Source organism: Aythya ferina (genome assembly GCF_964211825.1).
Source record: "Aythya ferina genome assembly, chromosome: 7".
Classification (NCBI taxonomy): Eukaryota; Metazoa; Chordata; class Aves; order Anseriformes; family Anatidae; genus Aythya; species Aythya ferina.
This window is the reverse complement of record NC_140302.1, coordinates 21,361,190-21,388,244: the sequence shown is the minus strand read 5'-3', so window position 1 is coordinate 21,388,244 and position 27,055 is coordinate 21,361,190. Positions and strand designations below refer to the sequence as shown.

General features: G+C 34.8%; 1 protein-coding gene across 5 annotated transcripts in view; it reads right to left on the bottom strand.

The window, feature by feature from the left end:
- Positions 1-4,384: 4,384 nt before the first annotated feature.
- Positions 4,385-27,055, bottom strand: part of MYOF (myoferlin) — a 69,930-nt gene continuing 47,259 nt past the window's right edge. For 4 of the 5 annotated variants that reach the window (XM_084524907.1, XM_084524904.1, XM_084524903.1 and 1 more), the window contains 26 exons: positions 25,890-26,032; positions 25,582-25,755; positions 24,342-24,453; positions 22,989-23,066; positions 21,489-21,670; positions 21,234-21,392; positions 20,973-21,071; positions 20,483-20,644; positions 19,797-19,962; positions 19,100-19,176; positions 15,575-15,586; positions 14,211-14,309; positions 13,398-13,523; positions 12,511-12,666; positions 12,311-12,402; positions 11,186-11,356; positions 10,506-10,654; positions 10,194-10,333; positions 9,877-9,965; positions 9,696-9,791; positions 8,900-9,041; positions 8,504-8,603; positions 7,033-7,226; positions 5,985-6,094; positions 5,493-5,640; positions 4,385-5,036 (listed from right to left, as the gene is read on the bottom strand). In XM_084524907.1, coding sequence (XP_084381033.1) covers positions 5,001-5,036; positions 5,493-5,640; positions 5,985-6,094; positions 7,033-7,226; positions 8,504-8,603; positions 8,900-9,041; positions 9,696-9,791; positions 9,877-9,965; positions 10,194-10,333; positions 10,506-10,654; positions 11,186-11,356; positions 12,311-12,402; positions 12,511-12,666; positions 13,398-13,523; positions 14,211-14,309; positions 15,575-15,586; positions 19,100-19,176; positions 19,797-19,962; positions 20,483-20,644; positions 20,973-21,071; positions 21,234-21,392; positions 21,489-21,670; positions 22,989-23,066; positions 24,342-24,453; positions 25,582-25,755; positions 25,890-26,032 — 3,212 coding nt within the window. In that variant the 3' untranslated portion in view covers positions 4,385-5,000. The remainder of the gene's footprint in view (positions 5,037-5,492; positions 5,641-5,984; positions 6,095-7,032; positions 7,227-8,503; positions 8,604-8,899; positions 9,042-9,695; positions 9,792-9,876; positions 9,966-10,193; positions 10,334-10,505; positions 10,655-11,185; positions 11,357-12,310; positions 12,403-12,510; positions 12,667-13,397; positions 13,524-14,210; positions 14,310-15,574; positions 15,587-19,099; positions 19,177-19,796; positions 19,963-20,482; positions 20,645-20,972; positions 21,072-21,233; positions 21,393-21,488; positions 21,671-22,988; positions 23,067-24,341; positions 24,454-25,581; positions 25,756-25,889; positions 26,033-27,055) is intronic. The other variant, XM_084524905.1, reaches the window with a different exon arrangement.

The window sequence follows — 27,055 nt, the reverse complement described above, 5'->3', positions numbered from 1 at the left end:
CAGCATGACCTTGGTTTATTCATTGCTCCTTGTTTGATGATGGGTACAACTTTGTTTCTTTAATTTCTGTTTCATATTGCTCATCTGCATTGCTTCATTTGCTCTCACTGGCAGATCTGATTAGAGGGCATGGCTGTTTAAAGAGGTACTACCAAGAGGAGTTTAGGTGCAAATCTGTAATTGTTTCATTACCACCTAACAGCAGTTGCACTTAAGGTTAATATAAACTCACCAGGCGCTACTAGTTCTGCATCTTCTCCTTTCTGGAAGTGTCTGTGTCTTCTTACAGCTGAGAAGTGTGACACTTAAGCTTAGTCGTGGCCAAAAGATTCAGTATCTGTGAAGGCTTGTGCTTGAAGCAGTACAGTCAGAGGGGAGGTTCAGTTCACTTCTCTGCCTGAAAGATTGAAGCCTGAATCTGTTACCTTGCTAAGGGTGCCCTTACTGGTAGGGTGTTGGTGGGGACACCCTCCAGCACCACTATTGTGGTAGCAGCACAGATGCAGAAAAGAATGGAGGAGAGGTGGTTTGGTCTGTGGGTCCCGAATGAGTGCTGGCACCTTGCTGCAGCTCTGAGCTGTGAGGGGGAAGATGCTATAGGCTCATTGTCCCTCAATGATGATGAAGTAACTCCCCTAAAGGAAGTCAGTGAATGCCTCACTACTCTGTGTTGGCACTTGTAGATCCCTTTTGAGCTGGCTGGTGGTCCCACTGCTCTGTTCAGGGCATCTGTGTACCTCTGAGTGTCCCAGTGCTTTTTGCTGCTAGTTGTGGCACCTGTTAGGGCTAGGAAAGGAATACAACTGCTTTGGAGTCTTTCATAAGCAACTGTAGTGTATTCAGAGCTTTTTGGTGGCTTCAAGGACGTATGTGTTTTCCCATCTCTGTTCTTCATCTTGCACTTGTCAACGGATTTCATCTGTTGGCCATAGCAAAAGCTTACAAAAGAGACAAACTTTTTTGAAGGGTAGATTTGTGGTCAGAGTGCTATTGGACTCAGTGGACATAGTGTCTATGTTCCCTCTTTTTATTTTTTTTCCCTTTTATTTTTCCTTTGGAGAATTTACTTTCTAATTCAGTTGCCTGTATATATACATGACAGCTTTCTTCGCGCACAACTTTACACAAGAGTAAAACCCTGAGTATTATTTACTAGCTGAGATAACATACGCAAGATTCAGCAATGAGTGCTGCAATCTCACTATTTGGTTCTGCTTTCAAGTTGCTGGTAGATACTTAGGCATCTGGTGGCACAGAGTGGAAACTTTCACAGCTGCAGCACTAGTCAGTGGGGACAAGCCTTTCTCTTTCAATCACTTTCTATTTGTATATATATTATATATAACTATATATACATTTATTATTTATAATTAATATCAATATATTATATATATTGCATTATATATAGAATATATAATTTATACATATATTTATGTATAATATTATATATATGTATTTGTAGAATTGGTAAGTCCCAAATGCATTTACAACTGTGCTTGCTAAATACACTTAGCAACAAAGGACTTCGATGGGATTGTGTTTTCCCTTAACTACTAAATAATGTTACTGTTCGTATGTGAACCATATTCAGGATAGGAATGAAACTGCAAAGTCTTCGTGAACACATGAGACTTGGGATGTCATCTTGTGGTTGTTTGAAGAAATGCAAGAACATTGTGGGTGTTGGTGAGTTTAGGCCTTCTTTATCTTACCCTGAGTTGGTTTAGGTGCTGATTTTTTCTCAAGCTACATGATGAGTTTTTCTTGTATAATCTGTGCAGTTGTAAAGTATGTGACAGCAGCTGTTAACCTTCTTACAGCCTGCTTCAGTGGTCAGATTTTGGGGTGAATATAGGAAGCATTTACCATCATTTGAGGGGCATCTGATAAGAAATAGCATGCTTCTTGGAAAGCTGAATGTATCAAAGAATGCAGCTGCTGCTTCTTGAACATAACACAGTGTCAGAGCCAGAAGGACTCCGATGTACTGTTGGCAAGTGAGATAGTGCTTTTATTTAGCCATTTTTGTTAAAAGTGCTTCCTGTCTAGCTTTAGCCTTTACCAGGCTGTTTCAGCCAGCTATCATCTCATGTTTTAAGGACAGTCAGGTGCAGAGAAGGCAGCTTCATCAAATAGATTTTTCCAAAACAGAGAAGTCACTTTGGACCCAGATAATCATCTCTGTGGAACGTAGAGTCTGTGCACTAAGGAATTGTGACAGGAGTGCTCTTGAACTGGGCACATCAGCTCACAGCCCAAAATATTTTGGATGACAGTGCCTGTGGAATTGCTGAAGTGAAAAACAGAGTTTATTTCACTTTGTTCTCCTGACTACTAAGAAAGGAACTCAATATTGATCATCTGTCGTGACCTGTTCTTCTTTGTTGTGGATGAAGGGTGGATTTGACTTTTTTGATTGTGTGGCTATACTTCCCAACCTGCTTTAAAAGGTTGTAAACTTGAAGTGCACACCTTGTGGAAAGAGTGGCATAGACCTGTTCCAGGCATGAAGGAAAATTTGATCAGAAAAATGTGCGACTTGTGACTCCTATGTTCCAAACCACAGACTGAGGGTGAAGATCAACTAGAGATGTATGCTTAGTTGTAGTACTGAAGATAGTAAGACAAAAATCTTGTATTTTTATGGAGTAGTTAAAAAATCATCGACATTTATATTCAACAGGTTATTATTAACTGAGTTATTAACTGAGGCAAAGCAACCTCACAGGAGGAGGAATTCCTAGGGTTAATTTGTTTCCTATTGAAAGGAAGAGTGTTAGGTACATGTATACTCTGCCCTTTTTACTGTATCCTGAGGGTGTTTCCCTCAGTTGCTGGTAAGGGGAGCAACATGACCTAAGTGAGCATCCAAGTAGCCAGGGCTCAGCAAGCATGGCACAAAGTTGTTTCTACATAGGGCTAAATCTTTGCTGCTGTGTGAGCTAGGTAAAAAGCTACTCTACTTTGGAGTCATGCACAGTCCACTACACTGCATTACAGATTTGACTAGCATTGTATGTAAATGATAATGTTCTCATTTTCTTGCACGTGAACATGTGTTTTCTTTTGTTTGTTACTGGGATAAGCTGGGAGGCAGAATGGCTTCTCAAACTTTTCAGTTATGTTTTTAAGTGTCATTTGCATAATTATAGTGAAACTATCAAGCCTATGCATACTTATACAAAGAGGCATCTGGTAGGCAGTGAACTCAGAAGGGGCAATATCTGCCCCTCTTCAAATACTAGGTGAAGAGGCTTGCTCATATCTATACTCTGCTTCATAATTGGTTTCTGAGGAATGCTGTTCTTAAATACCTCCTTAAAGTTAAATGCTGTGCATTTGACAACCATTACAAGTAACACACTTTCTTGTTATACAATGAAAATAAGGCTGCTGTGATTTTTACCTTCTGTCATATTTATGGCATCGACTGAGACAGATTTTAATAGTGGATGATCAAGCATTAGGTGACACAATTACTGGTTATTTCTGGAGTGCTATTTCATCATTAGTGAAGGGACAATCCATCTGGATAGTGATTAGTTCCAGCTCTGAGCTCTCATTCATAGGTCAAGATGCTTGACACTTTCTTAACCAAAAAATATGGGTGTTATTATCTTTTTGACAGGATGACTGCTACTTTTGCCTCCCCTTCTTGCCAAAAGGACTTCACATTTATGTAATACCTTTACTATAGCTTATTCTACAGAATTAAATCAATAACATTTTTTTTTTTTATTTTGCCTGACAAGTGCATGGTTATTTTACAGTGCTGTAAAAAGCATTGTGTGCCATTAAATACACAACAGATTTTTTTTCAGGACTAATTAATTCTTGCAGTTGTTACTGCCATCCTTCTAAAGACAGCAGGAATCTTAATGCAGTTAAGAGTGTGACTATCATACAAAATACTGTTTTCAAGTTCTGCTGCAGATTTTTTACATTTAAAGCACTGGAGAGTGCTTCTGCTTTGGTCCTCCATAACATCAAGGTGAAATTCCAGCCTATAAACCTGAGTTTAGTGCAGATTATTTTATGTTCTATAGTAACTAGGAGGAGTCTAAATAAAATACTGTGCATTCAGATCATGTTTTAAACCAGGGTTGATCTAGATTGCATATCCCTTTATGTTCTGATTCAAGATCATCTCTAAATCCAAGAAGTATAATGAAATTATTCAAGAAGTTTCATTTCTTTATTAATTTCCTCATTAATGAGTAAATTCATTAGAATTTTGTGCAGAATTATTTCCTTATTCTTCACGGTGAAGACAATAATAAAATACCATAAAATCCAGATTAATAGACTTATTTCCTCTGATTGACACTATACAATACCTAATGCATTGCAGTTTTGCAAAAGAAATGAAATCTGGAAACTTGCATTTTACTTGTGGATAACTTTATTTAACCACTTTTACATTACAGTAAGTAAACAGTATATTAACGTATTTATTTTTGTGTGCATGCCGTTGTCAAGATACATACAGTGTTAAGTCTACAGTGCAATAATTAAGAATTTAAAGTAGAATGATGCTGCAATCTTTTCTGAAAACATCTGACCCATTACTGATTGCACTGTGAGGTTTCTTAGGCATATGTAATTATAAGTAGGGTTTGTTTTGCATTACATTAAAAATTAAAAAGTTTCAAGGTGTACCCAATACAGATGAATTCTCAAAAGTATCCATAAAAATAGAGATAGCAAGAGCAGGCAGTCTCCTGAGTGATTTTTATATATAAAAAAAATTAGTTTAAAAGCAATGGAAGGCAGAACCTTACCATGTGTAGGTGTTACTGAAAACAAAAGGCCTTGTTTGTTTGTGTGTTTTTTTAAAACACCAGTCATGACCCCTTGAACCTTGGCTAACCTTGGTTAAATTCTTTCTTCTCATCTATTTTCCAGTTCAAAATAGTAGCAGACAAAAAGCATGCTGAATTTGGTCCACAGCCTGGGGCAAAACCTCACTGCTATTGAAGATGAGGTGAAAAAACTCTTCTTTAAATTGGTTTCACAATCTTCATTGATAAGTAGTTCTGTGGGAGTGAGGAAAGAGGAAACAACAGAAGTGAAAAGATTTATATTTTTATGGAATATTTCAGTGTAGTTTTCTAAAAGACACTTAAGATCCTAGACCGCATCAGAATATGTTCAGGGTATGCTAATTTCAGTTAAAATATGGTAAAGATAGTAAAGTAAGATATTTCAGAGTAAAATAGAATGAAATCCATACACAATTTTTAATTGTGTACATTAGTAACACCTCTAAAGCACCGTCTTCAAGCTTCATCTTCAGTTTTAATGTAGTTCTTATTTCTTTATCATTAAAAATCCATTGGAACTGTTTACAGGTATAAGGATATAATCCCTATCTCCCTGCTAGAATTGAGCTGATTAGAATTTCTTGTAGGAGGAAAGGGGTGTATGCTGTTGACACTCATAAAAGCTAGCCTCACACTACAGCTGAACAGTAACACTGAAAAAATTCTTACCGGCAATGAATAGAGGAGTACTGCTACAAACAAGAGTATGATCAGCAAGATAATAAGGCCTATGAAGAGCCACTTAAACCTGCGCCACACAATAAATTTCATTGTCTTGCAGGGATTTGTAAACCAAAGGAAGGAAGTGTCTGGTCGGCTGCATTTTGAAAGAAAAAAAAAATATTAATTGTACTATAAATATAGGGAATAGTTAAACTAACCCAGCAAAACACTGTGGTTTTAGAGTTGAAAAAAACATAGATAATTTTTTAGTATAAGATAGCAATTTCAGTAAATGTGTGCTATTATATTGAAACCACCTTGCTTTTTTATCCTTACATTTGCAGAAGTAAACACAGATGGCTTTTATAAGCTTTTTATAAGCGCAGTTTTGCAAAGCATATTTCAGGTCTAATATGTCACTTGCTGCATGCAGATCTTGTCAAGAGCATCAGTTGCTAGATGCATATTTCTCAAGCTAGTAAGAGAAAAACATCTTACTTTGGTAGATCTAATTTGGGGTTCATGTTGGGTTCATCTCTTCCTTTACCAGCTGGCCTTTCCTCAGCTTCTTTTTCATTGACAACTTCCAATGTCATTTCAACTTTACCCTTCAGAAAATACGTGGCATGAAACAAGAAACAAACATCTTACTGAAACAGCAGGAAGAATACTTGTTTGATACTTAAACAGCGCAGTCTTGTACAAGATTCTTTTGTGTGCACATGTGTGTTTCCATTTCAAAGTATACCTGTTTCTGCACTGTGGCAGTGTCACAATACAGCCATAGAGAATGACAAATAAAAAAAAAGATACAGTACATAAAATGGTTTTGCTAATTTACTAGCAGTTCGATTTTAGGCTAAGTATTGCTTTTACCAATTTGGCAAAACAAAGTTCTGTTTTTCTTTCAAGAACAATGCAAAGACTGAATCTTTCCCTAATGATTAAGTGTCTCATTTTTATGTTGCTGTTGGATTTTTTTTTTTTTTTTTTTTTTTTTTATCTCCAGATAGATTAGATCCTTGGCAATAAAAAAGTTTGGTTAAATTGCTTTGGGTCTTCTGATAAGCAAGAAGCCAGTCTGTATTTTCAGTATATAAATTTTATATATATATAAAATATATATATTTATATATAAATATAAATAAATAAATAAATATATATATATATATATTCAAAAAGCTTTTGATTTAAGCTTTTTTTCTTTATTCTTTAATTCATTTAAGATGTCTCATGTTTCTCCTAAGCAAGCAATAACATGCTAAATTCATTCGAATAATAACAATATTTGTCGATTTGGTGAGATAACTGGACTCAACATGGTGCCAAAGTCCTTCAAGGTAAACAAAGTTAAAGACAAAATAAATGAATTAAATTATTAAACTCATAGTTTAATTGTTGATGGAGCAAACTTCCTGAATTTGTGCATGGGACCAAGTATTTACTCCTCTATCCACTGAAAGATAACAGCTAAGCAAGGGTCTCTTTTCAAGTAACCAAGAAAGGCTGTAAAGCGAAGTAATTTTTAAAGTAGTAGTAATCATACTGCTAAAATGCGTGAGCCATCCTTTTCAACATAACACGGCCACCATCCTTTCATAGATTTTTGTTCAAAGAGAGAGGCAGTCTTGGGAGCCTTCTGAAAACTGTCTGCCTTGTATTCTGGAATCATGTCTATATTGCATTTCTCTGGAATTTTTGCTGGAATGATTGTTTTATGTAAATCAAGTTCCACAAAACCTGCAAGACATAGAGATTAAAAAATAAGCATTGTATAATGCTACCAACCAAAAGCACAGTGGTTCAACATAAACCTTTTATCTCCAAGCATGTTCTAGAGGAAAAGTGATGAACAGATGTGTTACATTCTTATTTATCTAAGCATGTTGTGAGGCATATAAGAGGCTGTGTTTATACCCATCTTGTTGGTATTGAAAGCATTGGTGTTGATACAATGCCTCAGCAAGCTGCCCCCCTCCTTTTTAATGCAACATGACTTGATATTTAATAGTGTTTTCCCCCATGTACCTAAACAGAAAATAACCAAGTACAGCAATATAATGCATATGTAATTTCTGGTAGTTAAACATATTATTTACCAAACTTTTTAATGATGGTTATCAATTGATGATTTGTTTCCAGTTTTTAAGGGCTATATGGTTTGCGTGTAATCTAAAGATTTATCTACCTTAAAACAGGGTAGAGAAGTTTCTGCAGAGCAGTATCTCTATAAGGTCTTTTTTTTGTGTGTGTAAGCTACAGCATTCAACTTTGAAAATCGGTATTTGTCATTTTTAGAGCAAAACTTCAGATTAGTCAAAAGTGACTAAGTGCAAAATTTCTTGCAAGACTTCTTGCATGACATGTTTTATTGCAATACTTCTGTTTTCCTATGTGTTACTTAGTTACATAAAAATACCATAAGAAAAAATATCCTCTGGTGTTAAGAAATCTTAAATCCTCTCAGTCAATGCTTTTCACTGAACGTATGTAAAGGCCTGCCTCAGCAAGGATGCTGTATGAATCTGAATTAATAATAGCATGAAATAGATTGTTTGACCTAATTTACAGCATTATTATAGCATAATTCCTTTACATAGAATTGAAGTACTCTTGCTGTAAGTAAGTTTTCATACACATTATGAAATTTCATACACATTTAAAAGTTGGACTTGGTGCTTAGGGACATGGTTTAGTGGGTGACATTAGTAGTAGAGGGATCAGATGATCTTGGAGATCTTTCCCAACCTTAATGATTCTATGATTATCTTGCCGTTCACATGTTGTGGTAAGACTTACATGAATACAAATTATATTGGTTTACCTGCAGTTAGGCTTTCACTGAGTGAGTATCCATTAATTCATGAGCACAAGTTACAAACACTGTACTACTGTGTGAAGGCAGGAGTGTACTTGCATGCTCAGTAGCTAACTTTGAAAATATAGACTTTAATGCAATAATTTAAAATTGTTTTTATACCCTACTTTGATATGATGATAATTCTTAGAAATCTTACCGAGATAGTCATCCAAAGAGAACTTGTCATTATCCCATATCTGGATGATCAGTTTGGGTGGGATTCTGAATTCTGTCTTGTCAAGACTCCAAAAATGTTCCTATTTTAAAAAACAAAACACAAGTAACTTCTTAAAATTACATCTGAAAATTCAATTCTGTGGTCTGTTAGTAGTTGTAAATTCTAGGGTGGGAGGGGGAAAAATTAAGCATCCCTTGACCTTGCTAAGAGGAGACTGCTGTTCCTTGCTCAAAGGAAAAATTGAATCTGCTTGCAATAGCAGCTTGAGAAAATTATGCAGAAATGAACCAAGCTGCCTCTATATGTGCAACAGAAAAAATTAACAGACTAATTATGGTATGTATTCAAAGTATTGAAATCTTTAGAAATACCTACCTTTTTGGAAACTACACAGAGTTGCTCTGCTGGGAGATAGTCAAAAGGAAAAACAAATCTCCAGTTAAAGTTCCCTTCACCATCCAACGATCGGTAATGGACATCTGTTTTCTGCTTATTTTCCTCATTACCAGGCATCCATCTGAAAGTAGAGACAGACACATTTACTGTTTGTAGTGGAACTACGCTGGTACGCATTTGTATTGCAACCATGGTTTTGAGTGGTTGCAAACAAGCCACGGGAGTTGCTCATGGACGGCTAGAGGCTTCTATAGACACATGGATGGAGACTTTCACATGCTTCCTATTTGGTTCAAATTTGGCACTGCAAATACAAACACCTGAACTGAACTTTTAATCTGCTAAGATTAGTACTCCAACTGCGGTGAGTTTTATTATTATTATTTTTTGGAAGAATTAGATCAATAGCCTAGTAGTATCTTGCTGTATAGCTGTTTTTTTTGTTTGTTTGTTTGTTTTTTACATTAAGACTACGAAATGTAACAAGATTCCAAGCTGTGTAGTACCGAAGCTAACACACTAGTTTGTCTGTTGCTTCTCACCTCTAGATTTTATTTTTTTGTAAGGCTGAATTTTTGGGATCTTTCACAACACATTAACTGATCATGCTATATCTCATGATACTTCTGTACTTATCTGAGGTTAGCACTACTTCAGAGTGAAGGGTGCACTGCCTTGGCTGAACCAAATCATCTTTGGTATCCATGTTCTTGGCAGTTCCAGTATATTCTGAACATCGTTTATCTGCAAATGTTAAATGACAGGATGCTCCTACCCTTTCACATAAATGTCACTCATTTCTTCCCCTGTGATGCTCTTTTCATCCAGAAGGACATCTTTGGTGTTCCAGACAATCACACGTAAAACATACCTAGGAGAGATGATGTTTGGGGAAAGAGAATTGAATTGCCTCTGTCATGGCTGCCAGATGATGTGCAATATGTATAGATACTTACTTCTTGGCTTTTCGGGGAGTGATGTTGAAGGGAGGGCCTGGAGGCCCTAAGCTTTTAGGGAAAACATCAACCCACATCTGGAGCTTTCCCTGTATTAGTAAAGAAGATGAATGAGGGATTGTTTGCTGCATACGTGTTTATCACAGTAATTCTGTGGAAATGTCTATTGATTAGTACTAATTTCTAGCTCATTCATGTTAACAGTGTCAGAACTTGTACAGGCTTCAGGCACCCTTATGTATTTTGGCTTTTCTGCTTGCAAAAGGAATGCTCTATTTCTGCATTCAAGAAACAGAAGTAAAACCAGTTCATAGTACCTGAGGGATGTTGGGCTGGAATGTGCTATATAAGGTCCTCGTCTCCACATGCTCAGGTACCAAACCCTGAGTTCTGAGGATATGAAGGGCTAGCCGCTCTTCACCTGGACCAAGATGCTGATGCAGTACTTTGTTAGCTTCTGAAACAAAATAAATGGAATAAAACAGGGGCTCGTGACTCAGAATTTGCATTTGAATTTTTTTTATAAAAGTTAAAATTGAGCACAAAACTGCGTACATTAAAGTCAAAATAGCTGAAAAGTTTTATATTTGTGTCAATATGAATTTAAGAAGGAAATTAAACAAACTCACCAGCTTCCTCCAAAGTATAGTCTTGTCCCGCATAGTTAATTCTTCTACCATTTTCAGAGATGACAGGAGGAGCATAACCTTTAAACCTGGCTATGTTTTGCAATAACTGGGTTGGTTTCAGTTGATCACGCCATGTGTTCACACCAGAACTTTTAGGAAAACAACAGAAACATATCTTAAAATTATTCAACATTCAAGGTATTTATCAATTATCTTAAATTTATTTATTAGTTTTAAAACGATTCAGAAAGGACAGCAACATATCTGGTTAGATTGGCTGCTTGCGTCTGACACAATGACATGATTTTGAACCAGTTCAATTACCTTTCAAGACAATGCTTTTTCTTTACATATCAAAATAACACATTAACAGATTCTTTCATATTAATTAGCATGAATAGGTCAGAAAACTGTTAAGTATGTGTTCGCTGTATAGAAACAACACACATTACCATATGAAAAGAGAATTAAAATGTTTTATGTCATTGTTTTCAGTCAAGGCTCTTTTGAAGACTTTAAAGCTTAACTTGGAATTCAGATGATACAGTGAGCTCAACAGAAAAGCATCAGAAACCATACAATTGTTTTAACTATACAATTGAGATGAAGGAAGTCCAGATTTGTTACAGACAGTGGAGACCAGATGTACAGATGACTTCTCAACAGACAGTATGACTTACATGCAGTACTGCTGCGGGATGCCACAGTGAGACCCGTAACGAGAAAGAAATCTGTTCTCAAGATCAATTGTGGTTTCTCCCACTTTTTCATCACGAGTCAATGTGTCATAGTCATAGACTGAAATTTTCAGATCTTTTTCTTGAGGTAAGAAGCAGCTGAGTTCATACATTCTAAATATAAAAGCGTCCAGTTAACACTATCCCTCAGAATGTTTATTTTTGATATAACATACTAAATGGATGCTTCCAGTTCAGCTGATAATTCTAGTAGCAGTTACCATTGATACTCTACTTCATTATTTGTAAATATTAATATTTCTGTTTTGTACTGCTATGGATATTTCAAAGTTCCTTTCTACACAATGCATTACTTGGGTTTTTCTGTGCAGCAGCTTGAAATGGGACTTGGAAAGAAGCTAGTGTGGCTCTTGTTAATCACACTGTTAAAATCCACTTTTTTTGCATAATTAGAACTACTAAATTTTTAAATCACAATACACACACAGCTGGAGTTTCAATAAATATGGTCCAAATGTTCAGTGTCTGACTAGAAGGGATTAGTCATCTTGCTGCCCTTTACAAAAAAAGACTGGAGAATTTGCCTAAATTAATTCTCTGAATCTACTTTCAAAGTATTCAGTCTGATGTTTGTCACTGCTACTGAATGCATTACTTTTGAGTACTCTAGTGGCAAATTATTCTCAGTATCCTTTTTTGATTTAATTTCTAGTCTGACTTTTTAACATAGACTTCCAGATTCATTATAGAAGAACTTGGAAGAACTGGTTATTCATTGTGACACCAAAGTTTCAGAACTAAAACTTTTTCCATATTTTCTAGGCACATTTCATTATTCTTATACTAAACTGCCCTGTGTTATATATGTATGTTGTCTGCATTTGTGCAGTGTACCCATGTAATACAAAAAATTTAGACCAGTCAAACACCTACACTGTACGTTGATTACAAAAGGGAAATACCTTATGTAACTTCAGTCACAATCATCAGTATAAAACTGTTAATACAGCACTAGATATTTAAGATAATGGTTAATCTCAATTGCATGACATTCTCAGAAAACATGAAACATTCTAAAATGCGGAAATGGAAAATAAAATTTGTTACCTGCCAAAAACTGGGTTGAGAGTATTAGGCACGTAATTATCTCTGTCTTCAATTACTTTTTTACCAAGGGATATTTTTATGTAAGGATCACACTATTTAAAGTAAGAAGAAATGTTATTAACAAGTAGTTATAAGACTAACTTTATGTAAAATATATTACAGCAGAGTTAGCTCACAGACATTCCAAAATCAAGTCTCACCAGCCCATTATTATCCTGGGGTTGAAGCTGCAAAGCTCGAACAATATAAATGCGCACAATACACTCCTGAGGCCCGCTGTCTGGTAGCTCGCGGAACTGGCGAGGAGGAGTTGGAGTAGTGGGATCATCAGGTAATGCATAGATTTTAAAGGATCCCTAAAAAGTAATACAAAGACTCAATCAAGATAAATGTAGAAAAATCTCTATATTTTTTTCTTATTTATCCTATGCATACACGCAATTTTACACAGAAACAGGAAAATTATATCCTTCTTTAAGTTAATAGTTGTCACTTGGAAGTCATTTGACTTCAGTGGGTTTTGGGTAAGACAGCAAAGGCAAAGTTATATCCCTAGCTGACTGAAATTGATATACTTGTTAAAAATTTCAACAGTATTACTTAGCTTGCTCCTGCTAAGAACATGTAATATACTTCATGTTTATTTGCCTTACCAAAAACAATTTATGTTATTTTTAAACCGATGTTAACATTATTTTCATCTTTAAAAGTCATAAAGTCACAGATACAGTACAAAATACTTTTCACAAATTCATTCTACAAATGTACTTTGCTGAGAACGTCTGCAGGTGAAACTTTGACTCTGTTCAAGGGACTATCTGGGAAGGTTCTGTTCCACAGACAGGTTCCCAGAGAGACTGCATTAGCAGGAATGGTATTTCTTTGAACTTACCATGTATCACATTTAATGTAAGCCATGAGCAGCTGTCCCTTCTGTGAAAAAAGGAAAGGCCTATACCTAAGCAGGTAAGAGCATTTGCATTTAACTCTGCTGAAATGTTTGCATGTAGATTTACTCAAATTATAAGCTCTTAAGAACAAAAGACTGCATCCAGCATTTTGTTGTTGCCCATTACCTGAAATTTACCTTAAATTCTCCAACCACTGATGGATCATCACCATCCTCAGTTTTGCCTCTGTATAGCTTAAATGTATCACAGAAATCTGTTAGGTTATTAAATTCAGGTACTTTCTCCAATTCACAGTCGTATACCTTAAAGAAAAAAAAAAAGGGAAAAAGAAAAGAATACACACAGTTTAGAAATTAGCATACCTATCAGCTCCAACAGTGTGGTACTGCAATGTGTACTGTATATTTGATGGAATACCTTAAGGAATTAAAGCATTAAAAGCTATATTTACTTTTACATCTAAGTGAGTGGAAGAGATGCAATATTTGGAGAACATGATATCAGGCTTTATTTAGGTCTTGTTAAAAACAGAGTAAACATCATTTTACAACATTTATTTTTACTTTCTTCATTAGGTGTATTTAGATGAGACATGAAAGTGATCTGGCTTCAACTTTCAACAAAGGGACAGTAAAAGATGCTGTCCTCAGTCTGTTCATACTTTTTATTTTTTTTTTTTTTCAATCTGTAGGCTGAGTTCTAGGACCTGATTGGCAACCAAAAGATTAGGAGTAAAATTCCATTTGACTGAAGGTTAGACTAAAATGCTTAACTACAATTATTAAGAGAAGTATTAAGTAGAAAAGAATTAAAGATTTTTTTCTTAAAACTTTCATTTCACCATGTGAATTAATAATAAACCTTTAAATGAAATCATGTACAGCTAAATTTTGAAAAGTGTTTAAAAAAAAATGAAGGGATTGGCTCTGACCAGGTTTTGGGTCTGCAAACGTTGGCAAATATTCATTTATTTTTATCAACAGCAATACCTTTAAAGTGTCATATCCTTTTTTAATATACTGTCCGCATTTTTCATGGTCTCCTGTTGAAGCATAAAATTTGCTCCACCAATCCACAATTTCTTCCTCCTTAAAAGAAAAAAAAAAAATAAAAAAAATATTGGGAGTTAAAGCCTGTCATATCATACAGTACAGCAGACACAATGAACAGTTAAAGTCAGGAAAAGCCAAAATTCTCTAAAACTCATTATCAGTTAAATAATAGTAAAAGTTCATCTGCAAGAGGAATAGAATGCAAATGTTAAGGCTGAAAAGATGGAATTACTCTTACCTAGGGTTAGACATCTAGCTAGCTTGTTAGTCAAGAGAGAGACATCTCCAACAAAGCAATTAATTACTGCTGTCTAGATAACCATTTCAAAGGACTGCTTTCTGGAGCTGTATGTATTTTTCTCCTCCATCTTCCAGCAGTGCAGCACAGTCTAACCACTTAAGTTTTAGATTGCTTAAGTCACAGGAAGTGAATGTACACTTAGCTGGTGCAGTCATTGTTTTGTCTGCTAAGGAAAAACACCATCAAGTCTGGGATTCATTGCAGGATTTGCATTCTTGTAAAAACTACAAGTGAACGTGTTGATTTATTTATTTCCCCTGGAGGAAAAAATATGCTAGCTTGCTTTCAGCATTCCCATTTAAGTAACTCGAACTGATCTGACCATACATCTTTCCATTAAAACCAGTGGACATCATCTGTACCATGACAAAATCTAGTCAGTTAGTGGTCTTCCTTAGTGATTACCAAATGTGGTTAAAAAGAAGGAGCGATGAAATCTTGAACTCTTAAAAATATTAAGACATGCAACCACTACATGTATATATACAATCTACGCATTCCACTAAAACTGTATTCCTGTGTCTTTTTTTCCAATCTTTACTTATTTATTTAAAACTGATACCACTTTTTTTTTTTTTTTTTCCAACGGAGTACTATTTTCTTTATTTTTACTCAGGGATTAGCATAGTAATAACCATTTGCCCCTAAAACATACTCTAATTGGTATTCATTCGCTTTGTAATCTTTGACTGTTTGGATTTAAAGAGATTCTTAAATTACTATACAAATTACAGATCTTTGAATGTAAAGTTTTGATTTTTTTTTTGTTTGTTTTTGTTTGTTTTTTACTGTCTAGGGGTTATTATTTCAATCTTAGATATTTTTCCTAAATTTAGCATTTTACAAGTTGATGGTATATTTAATGTCAAATACAGTCAAAGATTACCGTTCTCATCCTAATGATTAAAATTTAGGAAGTGATATTGATGTACTGATTTTCAGTTGAAGTTCTTATTTACAAGAAAGCATTTTGTAGATTTTTAAATATATTATACATTACCTTTTCTGTTAGCTGCTCATGAGGATCAATTTATATAAAAAAAAAAAAAAAGAACAAAAGAATAATGATAAGGAGATGTTTTGTAGAATTTAATAAATTAAATGAACTCTAAAAGCTTTGCTTTGTTGTATATAATTTTGCATTTAAAGTAGCTAATGTCAATAATTTATAAGTTTTTAGGGATATGTAGACACGGTATAATTTTTTTTTCTGCTGTCATTATGGCCCGGATGTTAAAATTATATATATAATGTGGAGCAGATATATGTATATGTGCTCCATATATATACATATATACATACATGCATTTTTATCAGAAATCAGAGCACTTACAAAACTGAATTTATTCTTTTCCAAAGTTCACATACATAAAATTGATTTTTGTACCTTTTGAGTACCTACTTCTTTATAGAACAATACACTAGAACAAGAACATTTTCCCTTTGTATTATCATTTTTTAGTTGTTTACAGCCTATAGAGTTTCAAGAGTCTGAAAAAAATGTGAATTATAAAGTATAACAACAATCAGTACATGTGCTACAGATTTATCTGTGTAAATGCAATAATCTGCTCAATCCAAAATGCTTCACCTGTTAAATCACAGATACTGCAATTATGATCAGATACTCCATTTAGAGCAAGAATCATGCATCCCATTTGTAAGCTCTAATAAGCTAGTATAATTTGTGCTAGTGTTTGCATTTTGTCCATTGTATTTTAATTTAAAGGCATAATCCATAATTTTTTTATGCAAAGCCAAGCAGAATATGCAAAACATTTTATGAGTACATGCCCAATATATCAATAGGTCATGACATTGTTCTGATGTATCATATTCAATTACTTCCATTTTTATTCTGAAAATAATTATCTTGCAGGAATATTCAAGCCTGCTACATTTAGTAATCTTGTCTAACTTCAAAATGGAAATACATTTTTTTTTTCAGGTTAACATGACACTTGTTTTTCTACAGGCAATTACAGTGATTTATTCTTAGAAGTTGTACCATTACTGATTTGCAAAATTCAGGAATTAAATTCTTTACCGTATTTAAATTTGACTTAGCTTAAATGGTGTTTTGTAATGTTGATACCTTGAAAGGTAGATCGCATAACCGTACAATAATTGTTTGAACTCCCAATTAGAGTCTTTTCACAAAATATAATTGTGTCGATCTGTAAGTCATTCATTAGAGCATAATACTTAAGGAGTTGGAATTAGACATTTTTTGGTTTTGTTACTTTTGTTACTCCCCCCCCTTTTTTTTTTCCCCTTAATACACCTTCAAATGTCTCTTCAAATAATGCACTTGGCAGCTCTGGGAAGAAGAGGTTATGAACCTTCAGGCCATTTTTAAAAATTCCCCCAACAAATAATGAGTCTTCTCTATTTGGATACTATTACTCCTAAAACTGGTAAGCAGGATGTGCTCATAGAATGGGGGTTGAAAGCCATGATGATAAATTTGAGATTTTGGAGTGAAATATTCACATGGCAATAACTATATACCAATTACTGTCGTTTTTAAAATCTATCCATTGACTTCACTATGGATTGTTTTATGTGCAATTTTTGAGGTACTGTTAGCTTTTTGAACATCTTAAGTTTATGGAGGAAAAAAAAAAAAAGATGTAGTGGATCCCTACCATAGTTAGAGTTAGAATTTTATTTACTGTAGATTTATTTTATTCTCCACAAAGCTGACTTTTGAACAAAGTTTAAATAGTGTGGCTCAATTATTCCTGTTAATTTTGGTGATTTTAGTAGATAGATTCCAAATAAGGCAATACAAAAAAATCCACGTTTTAGTAGTTCATAACTAACATACATACATATTTTGATATTTATGACTTTCCAAAGAAGGGTACCTTAATTTGTAACTAATCCTGCTAGATTTATAAGCATCATTTCCTCCAAAATCTCTCTATGGAATGATTGCTAAGAGAAGCTCAGCCTCAAGACTACATCCTGTTATCATTCTTTCCCCATCTGCCCCCATTCTGGTCCATGCATTAGCTCTGTACATACATACATGCACTGTGGTTGGAGAAGTCATTTTGCTGAGTGCTGTTGACATACTGCTTAAACACTGGAAATTGGAATGCAATTGATGTAATTTTGGATTTTTGTATTGTCCTTAGGGTATGGTCTGCATATCACTTATTCCTTCCTTATTTATTTCAACCTAAATTGTTTCAAATATTGTTTCCTTCTCTCACATGCATGTTATCACTGTGTCTAGTATTATACTGTATTTGGGTCAGGTGATGTCAAACTCTAAAAGAAATTGTTTCACCTTAGAGTAGCATTAAAAAATTTCCCTATCATAGATTAAATCAGGTATTAAAATTCATAGCAGTATTGCCACTGGGTTCAATTTTTTTTTTTTTATTTAAATCTTTTTTCTTAAAATTTCTAAAGAAAATAATCATCTGTACTATCTATAAAGTTTTCATATTAGAACAGAGGGCCTAATTCAGACGAAAATTAGAGAAGTCTTTTTTGCTATAAAATAAATATCCATTATACTTTCCATGTATGAGGAAAGTAAATATAAGAAAATGTTCTATCAGAGTTTAATTATAGTCTGAATATCATGACATTAAAATAGCAAGGAAGAAGTAAAGGAAGAACACTGCAATCAGTAATGTTACAATAGCAGTGAGTTTGAAAGTTAAATTCAGTAGTGTTTACTTTGGGACCTCTGTAAATTAAAAAGTCTGTCTTTTTGAAAAATCAAAGTTGTGGATTAAGAGCCTACAAAATTAATATGTTACGGCGTATAATCTTAAAGCCTCCTTTATCAAGCTATCAGAAATTTACGAAAACACCTAACATTGTACAGTCCTAAAATTACTGAAAAAAATCCTTAAAAATATATTGTCTGGAATTTGCCTTCACTCAGGTTTCAATTCAACAGCAAAATTCTGCAGGTGGAATTATTTTTTTTTACCTGTAAAGTAAGACTGTACTGTGGTGGTCCTGAAAGAATCAGAGCAGTAGTGTAGAGAGATTCACAAGGCACAACAGAACAGGAAAGAAAAGAGGTGTTAGCACAGGAAAAAATGTTTCAGTGTTAAAAGTTGTGGATGACTATAAGAAAATAGTTGTGGATGACTGTAAGAAAGGCAAAGCCATGACAGCTTTAGGTTTGGGGTAACATGGCTTTGATTCTGTACCCACTAAAGCATAAACCTACTGCCTGCTCTATTTAAAGCTGTTCAGTCTGTGTGGGATCAGACTGAGAGATTAGACTGCATCACCAGTGGACAAGTGGGTAACGTTCTATTTTATGCTTTCCGTAGCCATTGTATGAATTCATTCCTAAGCTACTCGGTGAACTTTATCTTGCACAAAAAGCTATAGCTTGATGTTTACTACATGAAAAAAGAGGTCAAAATAATTAATTAATGCTTTCCTATCACAAAGAAAGTTTGCTTCATTTCTGATCATTTTGTTTTCTAGATAGTTTCTCAGAAATCACAGATTTGAAGAAAATCAAGCATCAAATTTCAAGCATTACCTGGGCTGCTAGCAGTGGTTGTGCATCTTCCATTTCAATTACCGTATCCTGGCACGGTGCAGCAGAGAGTAGACTAACTGTAAGCCAAAGATTTTATTAAGGCATCACAATGTAGGAAAAGAATAAATTACTGAATTTAATTACTGAGTAAATTACTGAATTTAATTTCCATAGAATTTGAAATCCAGTTACATAAGATGTAAAAAAAATAATTGCCTACATGCTTGGTCCTCTAAAGAAAGCAATTAATTGCAATATTCTGCTAAAAATAGATATGCAGTATTTTTCTGTGCAGTATCAACAAACATTTCTCAAATATATAGAATTACAAAAAGTAGATTTTGGAAAAAATACAGTGGAATATCTCAGCTTCACATTCAGAGCATTCTTGCTGGAATTGTTATGTTGGTAATCAGTGCAGTGGTAATCTCCAAGTAGTTAAGTTCATTCTAAAGCAGAATGTCAGGATCCAGTATGCTCATTCTGACAGTGGACTCCCCTTTGCACTCTTATACCCACTCAGAGGTATACTGCACTACTTACTAAGTTATATGTATTTTTTTTCTTTCAGATCATACTATCTTCAAGTAAATACTCAACATGAGATGACTCTGTATGCTGTTCTGAACAGTTAACACCAAAGGTTGATTATTCTAGCATCTCATAAGAAGCATAACTTTACATTCCATGTATTTACCTTTCATTTGTGGTGCAATGTCTTCTTTAGTAGTGTAGGGGTCACAGCGAAAACTTTCCAGTAAATCAATAGTACACTGTCCCACAATCGGTTTCCGTCCAAATGGTCTGTGGTCTATTACTTTAATAACAAGAGATGGGCTGTACAACTCCTCTTTTGGCAAAAGCTAAAAGTGAAAGGTTAGATTTTGTTTATACTGCAGACAGAAGGAAAATGAACAAAAAAGATTTTTCTCCTACATTAGAGCTGATGCTACATTTATTTAATATTAAACTATTATGTTCTATGGGCGTATGGTAAATTAAACTTCTAACCTCATATTATGATTCAGTAAAAGTCAGTAAATAAGAATACTTCTAGTTACTGTAAATTTTAGTATTGAATCTTACACAGTTCCCATCCTAGCAGCAGGAAAGTAGCCACACACCTATAGGTAAATTGGTGTCTTCTCAAATAAATACATCTATACACTGTACTGGAGCATATCAGACCATATAATTTTTCAATATATGTACAGACATATTTACACTATCTTTGTCAGTCACACTCAGTGCCTTGCTTATATTAAGTCGAAAAAGGACACAAGTTTTTCTGTTTGTGCTTACATAAACAAATCCTTCACCTTTAAAAGTATGGTGTAACTGTTTTTGCTATAGATAGCTGGTATATAGTTTTTAGCAACGTACAACTTTCATGAAGAGAACAGACGATGGAAAATTTGGTGTCTTTTTGAGATTTTTGATCACCACAGATTCCACCATTTCACCCCCACATTCCACAATGAGACTAGGAGACATAACAGGTGCCAGTTGGTAGTTTTTCATGTTCCGCAGCCCCCAAGCCAGAATCTGTAAAATAAAATTCAATATAAGCAAGAGAAAGAGAGAGATCAATATGCTTAGAATGATACTCAAAAAGATGCTCAAAAAGTAGGAAAGAAGAAATGAAGTTTTCTTCACTAATAAAGGGTGACTGGCAAAATATTTCAAGGTTGTTTTACTAGGACAGCTAATGGAAAAAAATCAAACTCAAAAATACTTATAGAAAAAAATCCCACACATAGTTCGCGTTATGATTTTTTTCTCCTGTCGCTGCAAACAGACAAAATTGCTATCTGGAAGATGAAGATGAGAGATGACTGCGCTTGCATTCAGTTACTTTAAAATTAAACAGTACCTCAACAGCAGTGAGTTGAACTACTGGTCTGATTCCCTGAGGTACCATGTAAAGCTTTGGTGCTCTTTGCGATGGAAGAATTGGAAGGTTGGTGCCACCCTGTTAAGACATAAGTACATAAGTACTATTTTCTCTCTCCTTCCTTAAATGAAATATCTTGCCAGTATTAAGACAATTCTTCATATTATAACTCGCTATAAAAGTGAGTTATAATATATATTGTGTATGTATATATATAGTATATAATGTAATAATACATACCTTGTCCCTCAAAATAAGTTCTGCAGCAAAAAGAATGTCTCCGCTAGCTTTGCCATTATTTATTACAGGATACCAGAGCAGTTTTGGTGTGACGTCCTCTTCTGGGATCAACTTCACCAGGGGAGAACAAACACTTCTTCCAAGGAACTCATCTTTACCCTGCAATCAAAAAATAGTAATTATAGTTGTTACTGTCAAATATGATAGGAACAACAATAATAATAAATACAATAAACATAAAAAGCTTTCACATACCACTTGGTCACTGTCAAACAGTTCAATAACAACATGAGGTGGATTCTCAGCTACTGTCTGTGGGTCACCATAGATCTCAATTTCATTAAATATGAGAGTTTGGTCCCATGTAGGATTTAGAGTTGAATGAATGATCTCAGTTGTTTTGCTTTGATGGAGGAAAGAAACATGAGCATACGGATCTGAAATATTATACAGAGATTGGAAGTACATAGTTACAAACAACCAAAACCTTATGAAGGTGTAAGCTACACAAGCACAATTATCTAATACAGTACCTTATTTTTCTTCTCTTCTGTTATTACCAGTTTTATAAGCTATTCTATATAAAAAAAACACTGTATACATCATTCACATTTAGTAGAGCAAATTCTACTTGATTACTAAATAGCTTCCTTTATACAAGTCATTATTAATGGAGTAATAAATGAAAGTCATTAAAATACCTTGCAAATTACAAAGTGAACTTGAAAACTAAAATGAAACATTAACTATATGAAGCTCCTCTTAAATATGGTCTGTAGAAGCTTATCTTGTTGTATCCATTGATATACAACTGTATTGACCCATAAATAATACAAGGAGATTGTTTCAGTTCTGACTGGTTAATGCCAAATCACATTCTCCCAGGCTCTATTGCTGAGATCAGACTTTGATTTCAAACATGCTTATTTATATCAACCCCTTCCTATGAAACAGATGAATGATTAAAGTGGTCTTGGTCCACTGTTTGACAAGCCTTTAAATCATCAGGAGCTCTGCAGAAAGTATCTTAACAGTTCCTGTACAGATTTCAATTACTAAGGACTTGAGGATAATTAAAAGATTATCTTCAGATTATTTTCAACAGCTTCTGGCTAGGTACCTGACCAGAATGTTACAGAATTTGGCTAACTCTTCAAACTAGTTTTAGAGGAAAATAAAACACAGCTGTCTTGGTTTATCTGTGGGCTGAATCTAAGGTACGCATCTTGAATTCTACATACATAAATTAGAAGCATTTATCATCTTCTCCTTGTATTGTTCTTTGTATTCTAAACATTAATCTCAGTAATTAATTAATATAAAATACTGGACACTGACAGGAAGTTGCTGACATAACAGCCACATAGCTTTCTTCATCCTTGCTTTTATACAAGCTTTCTGCAGGACAGTTTAGAAGCAGCATGTATGCTTTAGTTAGAAGGAGAAGCTAGAGCATGGGGAAAGGATTGGTCATGGGCAATTCAGACCTCAATGAATTCCCATTCCCTGACTGAGAATTCCATTGACAGCAGTAGGTGCTGCAGATTCAGACCACTTATTTTCTTGGCAGCATCTGGGGTAGTACAAACTAGATCTGAAGTGAACATAACGAAGCTGAGTCGTCTTTCCTGGCATAGTTTCAGTAATTGGGAACTATGCACAGAACTTACAGATGTAAGATACTCTGTATATAAATCAAATTAATAGGTCATTGCAAACGTGTGTTTTTGCACCACTAGTGGGATTTTTCCATACCTGAAAAACTGTCTTTGTCTAAAGCCATGAGATTTCTTGCCTGGTAGACATAACAGCGAAGGTGGTAAATATATACTCCTGCATAAAAAAAAAGTTCACATGCATTACACAGGCATCTTCTCTGAAATGAAGCTACTTTAAGGTATACAAACACTTTAAACATTTTCTTAACTAAAGCACAAACACTTGTAACATTTCTGCTTTTCTTTGCTAGTGATAAGTGTATTAGTACCAATGCGCTAGCACCTGTGAACATTTGTTTAAACATAACAACTTAGAGCAGAAATGAAAAAAAAAAACAACCACACACTATTTAGGCTTTTTTAGTGAATAATCATCTAAAACTCTTTCTACTCAAAAATTCTTGTTTGAAACAGTGATAATCTAGCTCCTCCAAACAACAGTAAGAACCGGGTATTCCTGTACTTAAATTAAGTATTCACTACAGCACTTGCAAGGACCTAGGGTTTCACACTTTTTGCTATTAGATCTAGAAAATTATTCTAATTGCATCCCTTTCTGACTAAAAGACTAAGAATAAATAAATAAATAAAATTGTTGCAGGCACAGTGGAATAGCTCAAAATGAGGACATGAGGGAGGCCCTGACCCAGGACAACACATGGCTATGTTACTACAGATTTTCTCAGAGGATGTCATCTCCAACCCTTTCAGACCTTTGGAAAAAAATGACCCACTCTATCCACAGTGAGCTGAAACCTCTGAACTCTGGCAGGAAGAGAGGCTATTTTCCTCCTATTGTGATCATTACTTGAAAGAAACAGCAAGATGTTTGTCTACATGGTCTTTCTGCTTACTCTGGGTCAGGCATTGGTCTGACCTTGGAGTTAGCTGGTTAAGTGAGCTACACCAGCAGAAAATTAACTGTACATATATTGTCTTTGCTGGCTTAGCTCCCTGCATTGGTATGGAAGGATCCTATTGCTAAAATTGCGTCTTTTAATAGAGTTTAAAATTAAGCTGTTGCAATATTTAGCTTTAGAATTCCTGCCCCATAACGGTTTTACAAATGTCTGAGTGACACTGAACAAACTGAGATTACTTGATCCATATAACATTATCTTATTCCATTTTTTATATTAGAATATGAACTGTATATAATATATAATATAATATAAAATATATAATCATTTATATAATAATATGAACTGAAGACTCGCATATTGAAATGACCAACTGTATGTTTTGTTAGTAGGCTAATAAGAGCCTGATCAAGAATTGGATGGTAATTATTGCAGGAGGTGCATAAAGCTTGATGTAAAACACAAGGAATCACAACTCTGAGATCGATGAGAAACAGACCTGATTTATAAGAAAGGAATTAAGAACTTACTGTCAAAGTAGCAAGAAACAAGTGGCGTATTGGCACCAAACACTTTCATAGCTGACTCTTTGGTTTTGTCTGAACTCTTCCCTTCGCCATCATCAGTACTAGTGTCTGCTCCCTAAAATTATGTAAAGAAAAAAAAAGTCACTGCATGCTTACAAATGCAGAAAGCACTTCATAAAGTATGAAGTATAAAGTATGAAGACTATGTGAGAATATACACGTTTCAGTCTTTTATCCAGGATTAGGAGAAATTTACCTTCCTGAGTAAATGTACTATAAAAGATATTTACTCATGCAAAGGCAATTTCTTGTTGCCATTGAAGCTGAGCAGAAAATAGATCCAGTCAGTTCATCTTCCTTGCCAGAATGTCTTATTGCCGGAGATAAACTAGCTACTTCTCAGCTCTTACTGCAGGAGAGGTTGTAGGTCTTTCTGCGCTGCCCTGTTGCAGGGAAGTTCTCTAAGGCTACCCTAGCAATAGGATAGCCACTTGGACTGTGGCTATTTGTAGTCAAAAGAGAAATGGGCATTTTTAAACTCTGTTGCACCAAAGTAAGTGGAGAAAGAAAATACTATCACTGAAACATGGGTTGACATTTTGTGAAAAAAAGAGAAACATGCTGAGAAAAAAAAAAAAAAAGCAAACTTGCATTAATACTATACTCAAATCATTAGCTCAGAAAAAAACAAATGAGCCTTCTCTTCTAACGCTGTGCCTTACTATTATTCACTTCAATTTGTATCTTGGTAAATAGAGCTTACCTATAAAGCTATGTTAACCTGTAAACTTGCGGAATACTTATATTTTGATGAAATTTGACTCACAACATTCTGACTTGTCCTATACTTTGCTATTTTTTTCTTCTGCTTGGTCATTTGTACATGCAAATACACTTAAATTATGTGCAGGGAAAGCTTGAGCCATCTTGTCACTTTATTTACACAAGGATCATCTAGTCATTTTGCCTTTTGACCAAAGTCTCACATAATAAAATAATAAAAATCATTTGAAGAATCAAGTAATAAATGTGTTATTCAAAAGCCTCAGTAGTTATTTCAGTGCTCCACTTCAGACTTCAAACAATTTAAACAATATAAACTACATTAGTTCTCCAGTTATATATCAATCTATGATTCAGGGACTAAAATAGCTGATTAAATTGTTATTGATATTTAATTGCTTAATTACTGAAAATTAACAGATTGACCTTTTAAAGACTTCATTGATATTGTGTTCCTTACCAAAGCACCTTCGAGTTTAAAGATAGCTGCTGCACCATGTGTTTCTGAGGGAGCCATTTTTCGTCTCCATCGTCTTCGACGGAAAGTGTCAGAACTGCGTTGTTTCCAGTGAAATTTCCAGCCAATCAAGGAAGCATATTCCCATCCTTCTTGATCTTCATATGATGGCACCCCCTGGGAGATGTAAATCCCTGTTATCTACACTATCGTATAAATATCATAAAAAAAGGGGAGGGGGAATTGCTCTAGAAGACACTATTGCAATGTGCAAGAAATACGATCTGTGATTGCATCTCTCTTCTGCTTACCCTTCCTGTTGTTACTGCTTGAGCTGGATCCCTCTTACGCTTCCGCACCAGTCTTCGTCGTCGGTGTGTATGATACATTTTCTCTGCAGCAACCCATGACTTTGGTTTAGAGTCTGGAGGAATAGTAATTCCATATTCCCATCCTAAAAAAAACAGAACTGTATAGTTAGTATATTTCTAGAAACACATTCAAGATGCAAATAAGAAAAGCATGAGTAGTAGTTTAACTGCAGAGGGTGAAGATTTAGTCACAAAGAGCTATTCGATACGTCCTGTGAAGACATTCTGAGAGAGTTGGGATTGTTTAGCCTAGATAAGAGAAGGCTCAAGGGTGATGTTATAGCAGCCTTCCAGTACTTAAAGGGGGACCACAGGAAACATGGGGGAGGGACTCTTAGTTTAAAGCCTTGTCCTGTTATTACAGTCCCTGAAAAAAAGAGGGTAAGGTTATATGAGACATTAGGAAGATAATCTTCACAATGAGACTGGTGAGGTACTGGAACAGGCTGCCCAGAGATGTCATGGGTGCCCCATGCCCAGCAGCATTCAAGGCCAGACTGGATGGGGCTTTGGGCAGCCTGGTGTCCCAGGGGGAGGTGGAACTGGATGGTCTTTAAGGTCCCTTCCAACCTAAGCCATTCTGTGCTTCTATAATAATGAAACCTTTAATGCCCAATAGCTAGAGAATGATCTTCTCCAACAGATGGAATTTTATGTACTCTTGCAACTCCAGCAGCTTGGCTTTTAAATAAACAACAATTTGAACTCTGATCATTAATATGTAAGAATTGGTGAAACTGTTACTTTATTTTGGCTCTGCATGTTAGAATTCAATTGCCAGGTATCTAGAACTCTGATTTTTACTGAGATTGATCTCTTACTAAAATGTTGCTGCAGAACCCTATCAGAGGTTCCAGTTCCATAAGTACTCTTCAATAAATAAAATCCTCTAAACAGTTTGCTGTGAAGGATAGATTGCTTTTTCATGTTGTAGGATCCAAGTTATGGTCTTATGAGGTTGTTTACATTGCAAGTTTCTAAGCTGGTAACAGTTTTAATTTAGTGTAAGTAACAAGCATATAGAAGTCATAGCAAAACCATGAAACTTCTTTCAAACGGGGATAGGTTCTATTTCCAAGTACATTGCTGATACATCCAGCTTTCCT